General features: G+C 34.6%; 1 protein-coding gene across 1 annotated transcript; it reads right to left on the minus strand.

Annotated features, from left to right (window-relative positions):
- Positions 1 to 362: 362 nt before the first annotated feature.
- On the minus strand, positions 363 to 12643 carry LOC107625845 (regulatory-associated protein of TOR 1). The gene is made up of 23 exons (XM_088503827.1): positions 11838 to 12643; positions 10170 to 10272; positions 9335 to 9417; positions 9088 to 9246; positions 7343 to 7459; positions 7073 to 7230; positions 6694 to 6848; positions 6426 to 6570; positions 6246 to 6324; positions 5988 to 6089; positions 5757 to 5840; positions 5519 to 5629; positions 4738 to 5091; positions 4451 to 4637; positions 3710 to 4300; positions 3211 to 3540; positions 2997 to 3111; positions 2539 to 2663; positions 2309 to 2454; positions 2058 to 2159; positions 1533 to 1618; positions 1170 to 1254; positions 363 to 1028 (listed from the first exon to the last, which is right to left on the minus strand). Exons 1-23 carry the CDS (start codon positions 12201 to 12203, stop codon positions 693 to 695), a joined length of 4119 nt encoding a protein of 1372 aa, XP_088359953.1. The 5' UTR covers positions 12204 to 12643; the 3' UTR covers positions 363 to 692.
- Between the last annotated feature and the right edge of the window lie 2226 nt (positions 12644 to 14869).

The raw sequence follows: 14869 nt of genomic DNA on the forward strand, positions 1-14869 counted from the left end.
TTAGAAAAAACAAATAATTTACTTTTATTTTTAATAAAAGTACTCTTTCTAAAAAATGTATGAAACATGTCTAAAACTTAAATAAAAGTATTTTTTTTTTTTTTGTCATTTAAATAAGCCAATCCAAACCAGCCCTAAATTTTTTACACATCAAATTTGTCAATCTGACAGTAGATAGATAGTAAGAAACTATTTTGAACACGAAAAGAGATGAGGGAAGTAGAATAAAATAAAATTTAATTACATGTTACTTAAAAGAAGGGCCCCTAGTTCAAGAGAAACTGCAAGTATGAATGAGCCCCACTTTCAGGGCTAAAATTTACAAGTTGAAAAAGGATGGAACACAACACGCAAGGCAAGAATGAAAATTATGAACGAAAATGATATATTTACACATATTTACGAAGATGACATTATTTGCCAGAGCCTCCAATAATTATGCAGGATTATCATCCTGTCGAGTGCAACCATCTACCATGGAGGCTAATGAATATAATATAATTTTTTTGCATATTCTATCAGTAGAAATGCACCCTACCAATATTTAAGATGTATTCACAGCGGAAAGGGATTGATGCAGCATCACAGGATTATCCAAACTGCAACAAACGTATTGTGGCACTCCAGAGACCTTTGATGCAACTGTTCAAAGTTAAACAGCAAAAATCATAGTGGAAAGAAAGAATGCTGATTCATCTTGCCTGAGTGTGCTCATCGGCATAGATGACACATGCGTCTGCAGCACCAGCAGCAAGCAATGCTTGGTACGGGTGGAAACCAAGGCAGCTAACAGAACCAATTTTCTGGGCCATTAAGGTAGGGTAGTATCGAATGCTGCCAAGTTGGTCACCCTCAAGGCTAAAGACTTTAATAAGTTGCTTTGCTGAGCCACTGGCAAGAATGGGAGCATGTCTATGTACAGCTAAAGCGGTTAGTGAACCTCTGTGAGCATCGATAGTGAGATAAGCACCCTTATGATTCCTGATATCCAGGAATTGGATATCCCCAGCCTGAGAAGCACTAACCATCTGAAGGGGAAAAAAGCAATAGGATATGATACTAAGATCAAATTCATAGGGTATATAAATATTAAAACAATACCAAGATATATAAGCATTACAGGAATATTTCACTGGGGAAAAACGATACTCTAAAGATCTTGATTTTACCTTTCCGGGATCTAGTCCAGGTTGGAAGCCAATTCCCACAACTCTTTCTACTCTCTGCCTGTGTGGCCGTAATTCACAGACAACCCTGCGGTTTTCGTTACAGAGATATTAAAAGAAAGAAAAAGATTAGGAGCCCTAACTCATCCTCCTAATTTCTAAATAAAGAAAGTTTCAAATTTTTAATATCTCTGATGTTTTCAAAAAGTAACACATATATTAGTGCCTATCTGGATATATATTAACATTGCGCAAACACTAATACAACAATGCTGTTCAGTTCAATCCACCAGGATAGGACATAGGAGAACTTATTATCACACTTATTTTCATCATGGTAGAAAAGTTCATCTATGGGGTGCTCACATTTCAGGTTTCCTGACATCATAAAGTCTAACAGAACCATCCACGAAACCCGCTGCAAATTGTCCTCCATGTACTTGAGATGCAGCCTGAAACATAAGAATAGAGTATTTAATGGAAAGGGGAGAATTGATTGCCAAGAATGACAACCAGGTACATAAACACACAAAAATGCCCTAGAAAAAAAGTTTAGGTGCAGAACTGACGGCAGTTCATCCAAAAGAAACTTGAAGTCTTACAACTACAAGCCAAACAATAAATTCACAATGCTCAAGTACGGCTGGGCTTCAGTTACTGGCCTATCAGCTCACATTCCCCTGGTTCAACTACCAAAAAACTGAATGATCCTAACACACAAAATTGATATGTATATGTACATGTATATGTATTTGCAGATGTATAAATTATTCCAAACATCATATAAGGAGACAAGGGAGTGGATCCATGACAACAATCAACAAATAACCAAGTCATATGAAATCTTCACTAGGCAATCCATTCAGAACATGATGCAAAGATGAGGCTAACCAATGCTGTGATACTGCAATCTGATGATGAAGGTATACGATTAACAAGCTGTTCCTTGTCCAGATCCCAAAGCATAATAGGTGACGACTCACTCGAAGCATACTGGTAAATGTGACAAGCAACAAGACAATTAAATTAAACACGTCACTAAAACAAACGTGTGAAGAAATGGATCTCTTTGAGCAGAAGTGGAGGGAGATCAAGGCAAGATAGATTCCACACACTCCCATGAAGATAAAAGAACAGCATACCAGATAACCGCATTGTTGTTGCCAATCAACATTCACATTCAGACTACTCCTACCAGATTTATGACCATGAATGGAAGAGAATGCAGTGACAAGCTTTTGTTCACCCTTCAGAGTATAATCTTTCCAAATCCGAATGTCTCCATCGGCTTCATGACAAAGATTTCAAAATAACTCTATATGCCAACAGTAGTTTGAAATAGAAATAACATTAAGAAACAGGAGGAAATTACATGAAGCAGCAAGAAGCAAGCTATCATCAAGCTCATTCACCAGGCAGAGCTTACAAATCCTTTTGTCTGGAAAATCATGATTGTCAAAACTGTTAAGGGGTGCAGCTTGTTCATGGTCCCATACCCTGTGGTAAACTCCAATCAGCCAACATAAGTATGACAAAATAATATAATAGAGCAAGCAAAACCAAGTAAACATCTAGAACCACAACGTTTTTGTAGCCTATGCAGAATACCAAATTTCCGTAGTATTTAAAACAAATATGATCACCCTTTTGGCCTTTTTCCAGCCTTAGCAATACTCGAATTCAGCTGACTGTCAAACTGACTGAAACTGAGTTGTACCAACTTCACAACAAAATAAGCCTATATATAATATCTATAGCATTTGAATCTTTGATAGTTAAAAAAAGTAACGGCCCCCATTCAGCTATGTAATATTAATCAATTCTTCATACCTGATCCGCTCATTCTCATCGGCAGCTATCACAATAGGCGAGAAAGGCTGTAACAGTATTGTTTGTGTGCCTTTTGTGTCCCATTTAGCAATTGGATTGGTTAGCCTGCTAACAGCTGACAGAATACAACACCATATATAATTCAATCACAAATGTGGTTTTAAAAATAAAAACAAATAACTTATTCACTACAAACAAAGCATAAAAAATATACCAGAGTGCTGGCACTTTGATATCTGCTCCAATGCAATTTTTTCCCTCTCCTCTCTTCTGGCCAATACTTCTTCACTATCATCAGAAGGAGTTAGTAGTGGCCTGGAAAAGTGCCCACAACTCCAATTATATATAGTTGATTGTGGAAGAAAACTGTGATCTGAAGTCCCAGACACTCCTCCGGAGCCTAGAAGGGGATCAGCTAATCCAGAATCTGGAGAAGTTATTATATGGGGCCTAAAATCCAAAGAGCATACTCTTCTCATTCCAGTTAAAACATTTGCACGAGGTGGGCTGACTGGAGGAGTTCTGAAGGTTAGAGGCAAGTGACCTGCCACCACAGCAAACATAATAAGCAGGGAGGCCAATAGCATATTGTAGAGAAATAAGTACGAAAATCAAATTTAATGCAGAACTTTGTTGGAAACAATCTACAATGACTACTGGGAAAAATAGAAGAAAGGAAAAATGATGAGAAAAGGAAAAATGACGAGATCCACCTCCGTTCATATCAAACCATGAAGATGACCGAACTAGACTTGCCACAGGTTCACCTATCCGAACACCAGCAGACTTGGACGGTTTTGCTACCACTTGTTCAATACCTATTATTGACAGTATCCGGCGACCGAGGTTTGCAATGCGAGGAGATGGATCTTTTGCTAAATCACACATAACAGCTACACATTCTGAATACAATGCATTGTCTAAGGACTTTGGTCCAGTTTGGTTAGCAACTCCGTTGCTAAAACTATCATTCTGTATTGCTGAATCAGAATGATGAGATGAATTATCAGACAAAGGTGACCCATGCATAATTCCAGAACCAGCAAGAGGACTGCTAGAAGAGACCCGCCCATCATGGACTACTGAAGAATTGTCGCTTCCAATCCTCGAAAGGCGTCCAATTTGAGATGAAATAATACTTCCATGAGGCATATGCTGGTTCGGGGTAGTATGCCCACCACCAGATCCATTCACATTTGCCAGTGAAGGTAAGGATTTCGGCAAACTATTACTCTGAGGTTTCCAGTAAGCAGCAGCAATGGACTTTAAGTGCTTGTTATGACCAAAGGCAAAGCGTCCCAAAGCTGACAGTCAGAAGAAAACAAATGTAATGATTATTTTATAAGATACAAAAATAGTTGAAAGACTATTTACCTTCCGTCTAATAATGATTTAATGACACAAAACAGTTTGTAGACATAAGCACAATTCAATTCAGATGTTTAATCACCTACCCACTGCTACCTCTGCCCTCACCAGTGGACTCCCATCTGAAGAAACACTCAAAAGGTTTTTCACTATACTAAAATCAGCCCTACACTTTTCATCATCATCACAATCTTCATCCCCACCAGCACCTCTGCAATAATCAACTCCCACATTGAGAAGAGTACCTAGCGCAAATACAGCGGAAGCCCTAACCTGGGAGAGATGAAAAAAATTATCATGTCTATGATTAACGTTTTGTTTCATTGAAGAGAAACTCAATGCATCAGCAAATTTAATTAGTAAGGAGGCGAACCTCTGGTTGGGGTTCAGACAGTAGAGAAACATATATAGAAACAGCATCTTCCTGCAAACCTATTATTTGGGCCTCTGTGAAATCATCCCACAGTTTCCCCAGACACAGGCAAAGCCACTGAAGGAAAAGGGGTTCAGTTTGCGAATCATTGGGAGATGAAGACTGAAGATGCTTTAAGCAAACATGGATTAAACCAGCTTCAATACAGGCTTCTTGACCTCGTCTGTAGCCATCAACAATTACCGCTAAAACAAAAGCAGCCATTGCACGTTGCTCCGGATATGCTTCCATTCTATCAAGAAACTTAATAAAATATATATGACCTCCATCCTTCACTAGATCAACCTGACATGACTGTAACATAACATAAACACCAAGGGTGCATAAGAGCTTCATAAACTAAATAAGCTGTTAGATTAACCCCATTTAATCTGCAACAGGCTCGTATTTAATATGAAACCTTGTAAGGCTAGTAATATATTCATAGGAAAAAAATTGGTGTATTAACGCTCTTGTTAATATGGTGTTATACATAGTGCTATATTAATGAAGGCATTGCAGTATCGACAAATTAAGGGCAATTATTGTGGCTTCAACAGCATATAACTGCGAAGAATTAAAAAGTAGAAAGTGTTATAAAGACAAAAAGAATTAGGCTTTAGTTGTGCCCTAAGGACACTTGTTAAGGTTATCAATGTGGAAAGTCATCCAGCAAGCACAAGACCCACTTTACTATTTAAATCTATAACTACAGAAAATGATTAAGTTCCTACAGAGGTACCTTGTCTAGTGCGAGAATTTTTGTCCATATGAAGACAAGAATCTGACGAAGTTCTGGTGTTGTTGTTTGTAAAAGCTTCAGAACATAAGGAAATATTCCAACAGACAGTGCCTGTTCATAGGAAACCACTATCAACATATAACATTACAAACCTTTTTACAGATATAGAACAAGATTACCATAAACTTTGACATGGTGTTTTTTTTTGTTGGGGGAGGGGGGGGGGGGGGGGGATTACCAAATCTACAGCCCATGGTCCCATGTCAAGAAACCTTCCAAGGAGAACTAAAGCCCTAAATCGATGGCACTGACTAAGCAAAACCTGAAATAAGAACAGTGATAACCTTCAAATGAATGAAATGATATAAGCAGATACCTACAATCTTCCCACAAGAATAAATATGATTGTGAAAAGGAAATGAAGTATAACTTAAGGATTAGGAACTGGAGAGCCAAACGTGTGCCACACCTGGAGAACAATAGGCAACTGCTCTGGTGGCTTCTTATGTTCAGAACCATGGTCAAGCCATACCTCAAATGCTGTTAACTGCTCACTGAAAAATGAACTAGGCTGGAAAAGAAAGGGGGGGGGGGGGGGGGTGGGCTTCAACAAGTAAGCTCAAAACCAATAAATAAAATCTTAAAATATACAATTAATTTCCTATCGTTAATTTTCAAGGTTCAGATAGAATCTCTATTTCAAAAGTATTTAAGATTCCCAAGATACCTGAAACTCTGCATTAGGATTCTCAACTAATGAAGGGAGTTGCGACAAGCATAGCTCAGCAGCCATGTCCCATGCATCCCTATAGAGAAAACAAAAATACATAAAGATTTAACCAAAATAAACAAATAACTAAATTTTCAGCCCATATGATATTATCACAAAAATTATCATCTAAGATACCACATATGATGCTGATGGCTTGGCGGCAATATTGGAAAAGAAACAGGAGTACAATTTGCAGATCGCATGATTCGCTCAGCCAGCAGAAAGTTTCTGAATAAACTTGCAACTAACAAGTCCTGTCTGAACAGTCTCTGAAAGAGATCTGCATGTCAAAAACATTAGTAATATTATATGCAAGATACAAATGAAAATTACTTAGAAAATTGGATTAAAGAAGAGGCAATTCAGTAGTGTAGCAGCAACCATGGGCAGGGATGAAACATACCATGAGGAAGAACATTCCAGGCAATTGTGTCGGTTACTGCAGTAAAAATCCAATTTAGTTCTCCCAGAAGTGTTTTTCTATCATTTGGACGACCAGGGATCTTGTCTATAAGTGAATAGTCAAGAGACCCGCGAAGTAATGAACGGGTACAAAACCTAGGAGCAATATTTTTTGTTAGAAGTAAACAATTTCACTAAACAAATAAATATGCAGAAAAATAAAATTGGCTATTAGTTTTTTTTTTGTGTGTGATGTAATTTGTCTCCTCCATTTCGTCAGATGTACATGGTTTTCACCACCTGAATATATTAAATAATGGGACTATGGGAGGAATTAAATACAGCAAGAAATAAGTTTAAAATAAGAAGAGAAGCTTCACCATCGCAATGCCATCTTAATAGGTGTCGTAAGGCATGATGTAAATACATCAGCAGGGAATTCTGCACTCTGAGGCAATTGCTCATGTGCCTCACATGCTGCAAGCAAAATGCAATCTCTCGTGGTTCCAGGGGAGTTAGAAGCATTCCATTCATTAAGCTAATCAATACCAAGTCCAAGAGCCAAAAATATAAACCAAAAAATTAGTTCCCATATCCTAACAGTTCTATTCCATGCAATATGTTATGTTAAAATAATTGACTCTGAATACCTCAATGAAAGCACTAACAATACCCCCAGCAGCAGAGCAGTCAAAAACATATATTGAGGGGGTCTTCAGCCACGAATCGAGGTCAGCAACTCGTAAGGGGATATACTGTGTATAACTCTGCTCGAGTGCATGTGAAATGATGAAAATGAGAATAAGAATAACAATAAATTGTTGATTCGTTACTAATTATAATATATGGACTGAGATAATAACGAAGTTTTCTGATAAGATTTCGTCACTTCAATCAAGTTTAGATTCATTATCATACTAGAATCAGGTCCATTTTATTTTACTATATTGTCTAATTTAGAACCATCAATGAACAAATGTGCCTATATTTTCTCTGCCATCACAAGTGTTTTAATTTATAAACAATTTATGGGCCTCTATCTCTTCAACTTGAACATCTTGGAGAGATTATTTCCGACATGGTTTAGAAGCTCTATGACCAACTTGTCTAAAATGCGGTCCTTATCTATAAGTAGGAGTTAGATTTTAGCACAAGATAAATTGTGCCTGCGACCAATGAGCTCATGTGAATGTGGGTGTGAGATATCAGAGTATTCATGTGTCTCTCAAAACTAAAGCTTTTGGAAGAACTAAATTATAAAAACCTGTGCACACCTTTTTCAGATTCTATAATCTCTCCCTCACCTCCATTTTACTTTCTTCTATAAGTTGCCAAATAAACAAAATGCTGCTGAAAAGATTCTAAGTTCATATTTCCTATGAGAATAGTTGCAATGCTATATAAGAAAGAAAATATCAAACAAAGAATGTAGTGGAAAAAGCAGATTACAAAACCTAAAGACTACCCACAGTCACTTTGGTCCTTGATTCAAATAGACCATTCCTCGACTTAATTTATTACTCTAATGAAAAACTGGCTAACACAATTATTAACTTGAGTATTAACCACAAAACGAAAAGAAACAAAACGCAAAAGAACAGAAAAGGAAAAATAAAAAGGTCAACAAATGAAATGAAAAGAGGAAAAACACGTTTTTATATAAAAGCACATCCTTGATACATAGTATAAGACCCACATATCTAGGATCTTGACGCATATACGGGAGTAACAATTCCCATTATAAGAAAGGTTTCCATTAATATACGCCTTAGGACAACAGTTAAAATATGAAAAAACAGAAACTACAAAATGTAAAGTAATGAAAGTACAAATATTTATTGCCTTAAGATTTGATGAAGTATTCGATACTTTCTTCTATAAATAATTTGGATGAGGAACATGACCAAAATTTGTTCCTTAGCTTGCACCCTCCAAGGGCAAATGTGAACAAAATCCAAGCAACATAAGACTAACTTCTAATACTTTGACTATTTTTCCCCCTCACATTTGGACCCTCCATTTTCCCTGTTTAGTATTATTTATCCAATTTTCTGATGTAGAACAGGTTAGTATTAATTTATGAGAACTTGCATTATTATTTGTGATCATTTAGGGACTTTACATACCTATATTCTCTATTTCTCTAGCCAAGTTATTTTATTAGTACTAATCCAACTTCCAATTCAAATATATTTGTTACACGGTTTAGTTCATTCACCTCACAGAGAGACATAACATAACTTGACATATAAATATTAAAATATATGTGCTCAGTTCATATATCTGCCGTCCCTGTGCATTGGCCAGACATGATAATCGCCAGTTGAAATAACGTAATATATGACCTACCAAATAAATATCTCACATCAAGTATTATCAAGGACAGAAAAAATACCTTATTGAAGACCCAAATTTCACCATTGGGAGTTGGCTTTGGAACACCATGGCCATTGTAATGAAATAATACTCTTTCAGACTTTGCATATCTACGGCATGTAATACAAAGCTTTTTCACCTCATCAATTGTTGGATCAAGTTGACACTTGATCCGAGCCTATTGACAATTCATGCCCACAGGATTAACTAAACATCAACATCAAAGAGGAATATGATAATGGATTTAACAAGCTAAACATTTCCACCTTTGGTTGCCACCTTTCATACTGATTGCTCAAACTTTTTCCAATTAACTCCAATGCTTTCTGAGGTGCCATGTTAAATGGATCTGCAGCATTTGCCAAGATGAAAGTGTAAAGCGAGAGTTAGATCTCTTCAGGAAGAAAATCTGTATGGACAGTAAATCTAAAAGTTTGGGCTGTTAAGTTTTCAAACAAAAAGCAGAAAGTGATGCATATTATTTAATCAGAGTGAGCATATTCCAGTTTTATAGTTGTAAGCATCCAGAGGTTAGATATTGCATATCATTTTTCCTTGGCAACCAAATAACTCATTATAACAGAAGAAAACAGAAAGAGAGAGAAAGAGTGTGTGTGTGTGTGTGTGTGTGAAAGAGAGAGAGAGAGAGAATATTACATGAAACCAGATAAATAAAAGCATACAGTAGATTGCAAAGATTTAATTTTTGCACTTTTTTAACATTCTCATTAACCAATTCATAACTAACACAATATAATTGGATTCGCAAACAAAACTCAATGAAAGAACACAGAAGAGCAAGTGTAAAGAGGCTCCAACCATATTGAATAAGTGTAATGGTGCAACCCGCACATATTTGGGTTAAATGCCAAAAAATGCAATGCCAATATCAGGTTTTGACTGACAAGCAACTGGAACATAACAAGTACACATTTATGGACAAAACGATACAAAAAAGATGAAATTATACACAATGTTGGTTCCAAATACTATCAAATCAACATAAAATTGCCAGAAGACAAAAAACATGAAAACATTTTATTAGAACACCAGAGAAAAAAAATTTGAAAACAACTGAGATCAGAAGAGTGAAAAAGAGACCTATCCAGCACTCCATTCTAGCACAGGGAGATATCTTTATTACATCTGGTGGATCAACACTAATGTTTAAACATAATACAAGAGCTACACATCCCGTCTTCATCTGCACCACAAAATTGGCAATAAATTAAAGCAGACTTCTTAGCAAACATAAAATATAGGTATCTTCCTGGAGCATTCATCATCACAACTAGAAAAGAAACAAAAAAAACTAATGGCCAGCCAAGTGCACTGCACACCACTATTCTAAAGTTGTTATCCTCATGAGTGGAGAGACATGGTAAACATGTCAAAACTTGTCATTACCCAGTTAGAAGGAAACAACTTTAATTATAAGCAAAGGACTGTCAACAAACAAGCAGAAAACACAGAGGATGGAAAATTGTTCTCATTCTAAATAAGAATAAAGAATGAAACATAGGATGCCTCTCAATGGGCTACATGGCTAAAAGATAATAATACCCTTAACAGGGTAGGACCTATATTATCACTTCGATTTATCATTCTCCATTTTATGACACGTCTTCAGGCAAACGAAAACTGCATAAATTCTTCAGCCTTGATAAAATAGTCCCATTCTTGGTGCAAAGATTAATTTTATCAAGATCATTACTTGTACACAAACATTGTCTTTATTAGATTGACAGTTACACTGCCATAGTTTTCATGCTGTCATGCCTTACATAAAATAAGGAAATAGAATGGACCACTGGAATGACCAGAACAATCCTACCTATTCTCATTCAAATGATCAGTGAACCATCAAGTAATCATAATGTCACAACGTTGAGGACAATGAAATTCAACAGATGAGCTTGCAATTTGCACAATCAAGACCAATTTCAACCATCCTACGACCTTAACAGCCAATATCAAAAACAAACAACTACAAGCATCATTATTAAACAATAACAACAACAATAAAGTTCTTTCACCTTTGCACAAGCTCTTAAGAGAAAAAAATTACTTTTGCTCATTCCCGCATAGCACAATGAACTATAATAGATAAAGAGTGTGTTCCTATTAACCTTTTTAATATTTAAAGGCATGAAAAAAAGCCAAAAATGTGAATTCATTCCTCTAAACATTCAAATCCAAACAGAGTGAACTATAACATTTTTACTTAAACCCTAACACGTTTGCTCCCTCAGCCACAAGACCTACAAGACAATGAATTATAACAGATAAGTTTGTGTATTAGCTTCTGCTTATAACCAGAAGCCTACATTTTGAATTTTTTCCCTAAAAGTACTCTAATCCAAACAGAATAAACTAATATTTTCACTATAGTCCAGCCATTTTTATTCATTCAACCAGAACATAGTAACTATATCAGATAGTGTTTCCATATCCACTTCTTCTGTATTAAAAAATATCATATAAAATTAAAATAAAAAACAAAAAACAGCAACCATAAGAACCAATTTGGTAACTAAAAAAAGTTCATATCCAAACATTATGAACTATAACATTCCCACTCAAATCTAACGAGTCTCTCATTGAGACACAGAATAATGCACTACAACGGCTAACTTTGTGCTTCGATTATCTTCTTTTCTACTCAAAATAGTTTACTGTAGAGCACAAAAACTTATTTTTAAACCCTAAAAGTACTCAAATCCAAACACACCATAACAAACTAACGATACTAATATCAAAATCTCTTACTCTTTCCTTCGGGCGCCATTTCGAGACCAACCCGTTGACAGCAGGTCCGGCTGGCGTGGAGGCCTCGAACGCCTCATGCCGCAGCTCGCACAGCACGACGGTCTGCGGCAGGTACGCCATGCTGGTGGCAGCTGTTACATCACCATTACCATAACCTACACTCGCCGCCGCTGCTGCGGCGGTGGAAGCTTCCGAATCGCGCCTCCTAGAACCAAAATCAACGTCGTCTAGCGCGTACAACGAGGAAGAAGACGAAGCGCAATCATCGAAGTGGTTATGGCTATGACTCTGGCTGTGGCTATTAGAGACGACGATGAGAGGAGATTGAGAGAACCGCGACGATGCCATCAAATCCCCCAATGCCATGCAAATCGGAGCGAAGAGATGGTAACGGAAACGATCATATAACCGAAGATACAAAGAGAAACTCGATGAGAGAGAAACAGAGGAGAAATAGAGAGAGAAGCTAATCAACGAAGCCGCTGAACCAGCGGCGCATGAAGATTCTTCGGGAGAGGAGGGAGAGAGAATCCAGCTCGAAAGGGAAGGAGTGAGAGTGAGAGCGAGCGAGAGAGAGCAAAATAGAGAGTTAAGACTGATTTCGAAACCCTAGAAAACGAATAGAGGTGAAACCCTAAGTAGTGGTGGCGGTGACGGTGGTTTTCATGGTGGTTGTTGTTTCCGTGGTGGAGGTGGCGGCGCATAAAACGAGAACTAACGATACTCTCTGTTCTGAAGTGGGAGGGGAATGAGATTTTGTGTAAGGGGGAAAAATAAAATAAAATAAAATATTTATTTATATATGTGAGTATGTGACAATGTGAGACAATTTTTTTTTTTTAAATTGTTTCTGAAATTGGATGCGCGTGCTCCTTGCTGGCTACAGTTACTCTCTTTCAGTAGTCTATAACTGTTTTTGTTTGTTTTCTTTATTTTATTTCTTCTTGTTTCGAGATGAAAATTGAAGCTAGTTTACATCATAGTTCATACAAAGGGGATGAGTTAGTACTTAGTAGCATAGTAGCTTAAATCCGGATTTAATTTTTTAAAATTTTTTGATATTATGATTTTAAATGAAAATCAATTTTATAAAATTTATATTAAATTGACTTTATATTTTAGATATTTTATTTTTTATTTTGTGTAAAATTTGAATTTTTTCTATAGAGAATAGTAATTAGTGAGTCATACTTAATGTTTTTTTTTTTTAGATGCAAGAGAAAAAAACTGTATAAATTAAGTAGAAAAAATATTTAAAGATAAAAAATAAATCGTACGAGAAAATAATTTATGTGATATATAAATATAAATAATTTTTATGGTTTATTTTGTAGATGAATCTATTTTTTTTTATGTACATCGAATTAAATTTCAAACTTTCTAGATGCAAATAATTAATCCATGAAGGATGAAATAAGGACCAATCCTATGAAGAGTTGAATAAGAATTAATCATATGAACAATTTCTTCATATAATAAGAAGGTTGTTTAAATTTTACACCGAAGAATACCTCAAGTTGATGAAGATGATGATAGATTACCTCGTTATGCTGAAAGCTGAATGTTGGACACAAAAGTTAATTTAAAATATAAAATGAAAAATTATATTTAGAATAAAGTATTAAATTTGTCTCCTAAGTTTGGGTATAATCCTGTTTTGGTAAGTATCATATTTGAATATCCAAAAAAATTTTATTTAGTTTCAACTTTCAACGTAATCCCATCATGAGGTTAAAGTTAAATAATTAACGAAATGTCCTAAATGACTGCAGTACAATAACAAGGTCGATAATCTGGAGAATAAGTATAAGATTCTGAGGCATAAAATCAACCGTAGATGCATCAATACATTTATATATCATTTTTCTTATAATTTAAATGAAATATTTTCTATAAAACCAAGGAAGATAATAAATAAATGTATTGATGCATCTATGTTGATTTTGTACCTCTGTAACTTGTACGTATTCTCTAAATTATCGACCTTGTACTGCTGTCATGTACGACATTTCGTTAATTATTTAATTTTAACCTCACAGTAAAACTACATTGAATTTAAATAAATTTGTTTTTTAAATTCAAATAGAACATTTTAAATTTTAAAGACCAAAACAGGATTACACTTAAACGTAAAGGACCAATTTAATACTTTACCCTTATATTTATTTTAAGAATCTCGTATTTATATCATTAATCTTTCGTATAATTGGTATATCAAGAGATTTAAATTAATATGATCTATTATTTCATTTGGATTATATTTAAACTTAATATATTAAAATTATTAAATCGGTATAAAATAATCGTTCATATTTCACATTAATTGATATTTGATACTCTCATTGTGTGGTAATGTGTATTGATGTACATTTTTTGCCGCTTTCATAATGTGTTAGATTGAGGTTAAACTTTGTATATATAGATGATTTTAGTATGAAACACAAAAATATTTCACTATTTTAGTATTTTATATTATTATAATGATATTATAAAATGTTATTTTACAATAAAAAAAATTTAATTATAAAAAATAAAATATTATTGATATTTTATAAAAAAAAAAACATTTTTTAATTATACAAAATTAAAAAATATATTTTAATTATGAAAAAATAAAACATTATTGATATTTTGACGTTTTGCAAAAGTTCACAATAACGTATAATACATCATTTAAGTTATTAGAAAATTCACCTCTAATAATCCAATCTAATATAAAAAAATTCTTAGATTGACATACTAACAAAAGTTTTTTTATTTAAATAAAATAAATTATTTATTTATTTAATTAAATTAATTTATAAAATTTATTTTTTCAAATATTCAATTGCAAATTCATTGGCAACAAAAGCAAAAACGTGATATACGAAATTTACATTGATATTAGTATGAAAAATAGCATTGAAAAATTTTATCTATTTTTGTTGTTTTTTTAGCATAAGTGGTATACAATTTCGCTAAAAATAAGAAGGTATTTTCGTCCCTATAAAAAGTAAAATTGTGGTAAAATTTTCTCCTAAATTTGTATATTA

The sequence above is a fragment of the Arachis ipaensis genome, chromosome B2 (genome assembly GCF_059453495.1).
Source record: "Arachis ipaensis isolate K30076 ecotype BB chromosome B2, ASM5945349v1, whole genome shotgun sequence".
NCBI lineage: Eukaryota > Viridiplantae > Streptophyta > Magnoliopsida > Fabales > Fabaceae > Arachis > Arachis ipaensis.